We start from the raw sequence: 3,012 nt of genomic DNA on the forward strand, positions 1-3,012 counted from the left end.
GGCTGCAGAGGAGAGGCAGTACCGCTGTGAGGACTGTGAGCAGCTCTTTGAGTCCCGCAGCCAGCTGCTGGACCACCAGAAGCAGCCGTGTGGGACGCCCCCCTCCTCCTTCCTTAACCCAGGTTTGTCTTTTATTTAAAAATAGATCGCCCATTGTCATGTCATTATAAGAAGAGTCACAAGAGGGATGTGTAGCAGAACTGGGTTATTATGACACCAATGATGTAAGAGCTCCTCCTGAACAGACTGAACATGAGATCATATAACAATGACAATGCAGCAGTGCAAATGAATATGTTCCCCATATGATCTAAGTATTAATATGTTTCTCTTAAAGACAGCAAACTGTCTACATGTGTGTATCTGAAGGGCCTACCAACACACTGTGACATAAGACACACCTTTCTATTTGTGTGGGCTAAAACAATGGGATGTTAGATTTGGCTTTGACATTTTAACTGTCATCATGCTTAACTTTTTTTCCCTGGCGCTTCCAGAAGGGGACAGTGACCTGCTGGACCAAGAACCTGAAGACCTGCGATCCCTGCACATGTCCCACGGCCTACACGAGTGTAAGGAGTGTGACCAGGTGTTCCCCGATGTCCAGAGGTGAATGAACGGCTGACAAAAGCATCGTTTATTTTGTTATGTATTCTTCAGATTTTCATTTTTTTTATCAATTCACACGTAGTCAGAAAGCCAAATGTCTGAATCCTCGTGGTTGTTTGGTTCCCTGCAGCATGGAGGCCCACGCTATGTCCCACTCTGACGACAGGGAATACAAGTGTGACCAGTGTCCCAAGGCCTTTAACTGGAAGTCAAACCTGATCCGGCATCAGATGTCGCACGACAATGGCAAGCACTACGAATGTGAAAACTGCTCAAAGGTAGAGTGATGACTTTTGGAGGTGATATTGACTTTGTACTTGTGTCTGTTTCTTCTTGGAGGTGTTTGCTCCCCAGATAGTAAATCCCCCCCTGTGTGTGTGTGGTTCCTCCCCCAGCAGGTGTTCACAGACCCCAGTAACCTGCAGAGGCACATCCGCTCTCAGCATGTGGGGGCGCGGGCCCACGCCTGCCCCGACTGCGGAAAGACTTTTGCAACATCTTCAGGCCTCAAGCAGCATAAGCACATCCACAGCAGTGTCAAGCCCTTCATGTGTAAGTCACTAAGACCCTACCTATGTAAGTCTCCTCAGTACGTTATAAACATAATATGATTGTGTTGTAGAAAAACTGTGATGTTGCTGCAAAAATACATTTGTATCCTTCCTCAGCTTCTTCTCAAGAGTCAATGATGTGATGTGTTATAAGCAGTACACATGGGATTATATAGTAGCAGTTAAATCAGCCCTCTTATACATTGTGATAACAGCATTAAACTAGCATGTCATGTGACCCAATCCCATTGGTCTAACGGTTCCTCTCACAGTGACAACCTGCTAACATTGCTTTCTCTTTCACACACACACACACACACACACACACACACACACACACACACACACACACACACACACACACACACACACACACACACACACACACACACACACACAAACTGCCCGGGGGGGACAGACAAGGGGGTTTTGGGTGTTTGTGTGTGTGTGTGTAGGTCTGTTATACAAAGAAGTAGGGGCGTTATAAAACCTTTGAAAAATCGTTTTAGAGAAAAATGTGGAGCCGTTTATGTCCTTTTAAAACGAACATTTCACACACACATATTGTCAAACAGTGGCCTAATGAAGCTGGCTCACCATCCATAAAAACCGCACAGTGGACGAGGGTTTTATTGTTATTCTTGAATACATCTTATTCATTGACTTAAATGTGTAAATAATGTACTGCTTGTCTGTAAACAAATCATTTGAATCTGCTTAGCACTTAAACATAAGAGATAAGAAATATTATTTAGTTATAGGCCAGGAAACAATCAGTTTAAGCTGGAAAATAACAATACTTTAATAATAATTCATTGGATATTAAGTACACAACTCAATCGTTTATTATTCATTTGCTTATTTTCTTTTTTTAAGCGTTAACTTATGCATTTACCATAACATCATTCACAAATGTTATTCTGCTACAATCAGCCAGACAAACACCAATACCTTTTATTTTTTATATCAATGACTTTAATTCAAAGCACGCAGAGGCCGAGCTTGACCAAAGGTGTGAGATTAAACTCTTAATCGAGTGCAGTGGGTGGGTGGAGGCTGTGATCAGACTCCACAGCACATGGAGTATTTGTTCTGCTCTAAAGAGTGTCTTATCGGACGGGTTCGATACTGCCGACAGCTTTAGGGGCTCCTAATGTTCCCAGGAGTTATGGGCTCTCGTTTAGCAAGACGGACAAACAGTTCACGTGAAAAGAGCCCCATGAAATACACAGTGCGCGTTATTAAGAAATATGAAAGCATTTCCCCTCCCTCTTCAATCCCTCAGCGCCCTCCTTCTCTTCTCCCGCTCTTTGATTCATGGCATGCAGCATTGGCATATTCATAATCAAACGGACCTGACATTCCACATCCTCCCTCAGTGGGAACGTGGACGGCTGCGGCAGGAACTTTACACTCGGCCGTCACTCCTAATCAGCCGCTCCCGATACCGGGCTCCAGCGTCATCCGTCAGCCCTTCCCTCTCTCCCCTTCCCCTCTCTCTTTCCTCTTATCCCCTATCGTCTAGTCCTTCATCATGCTTCTTCTCCGATTCTCTTCCTCTGTTTCCCTCCCCACGGCCTGCTCCGTCTTGGCGTGAAGCCTGAGAGTGACAGGGGGTGAAAGCAGGAGATGAAATGTCAGAGTCGGAGCAGGGCTCTGGTGGAGGACCCGAATCACCATTGATTTGTTGCCTTATTGAAATAAGAATAAGAAACAGGCTGAAAATGCAATACACGCAAAATAATGCAAATTTGCGTGGCCCCTTTAAAGGAAAAGGAGAAAAAACGCCTGTGTGTGTGTGGGATGGGCTGACAGGCCCCGCGCACTCCTCCCTCCGCGCCCTCTCCCCGGG

At 45.4% G+C, this 3,012-nt stretch overlaps 1 protein-coding gene across 1 annotated transcript in view; it reads left to right on the forward strand.

Moving 5' to 3' along the window:
- Positions 1-3,012, forward strand: part of mecom (MDS1 and EVI1 complex locus) — a 33,195-nt gene that overhangs the window by 12,007 nt on the left and 18,176 nt on the right. Inside the window, 4 exon segments of the mRNA XM_010779634.1 lie at positions 9-122; positions 498-609; positions 740-887; positions 1,005-1,161. Coding sequence (XP_010777936.1) covers positions 9-122; positions 498-609; positions 740-887; positions 1,005-1,161 — 531 coding nt within the window.

Source organism: Notothenia coriiceps, unplaced genomic scaffold (assembly GCF_000735185.1).
Source record: "Notothenia coriiceps isolate Sejong01 unplaced genomic scaffold, NC01 NC01_scaffold00020477, whole genome shotgun sequence".
Classification (NCBI taxonomy): domain Eukaryota; kingdom Metazoa; phylum Chordata; class Actinopteri; order Perciformes; family Nototheniidae; genus Notothenia; species Notothenia coriiceps.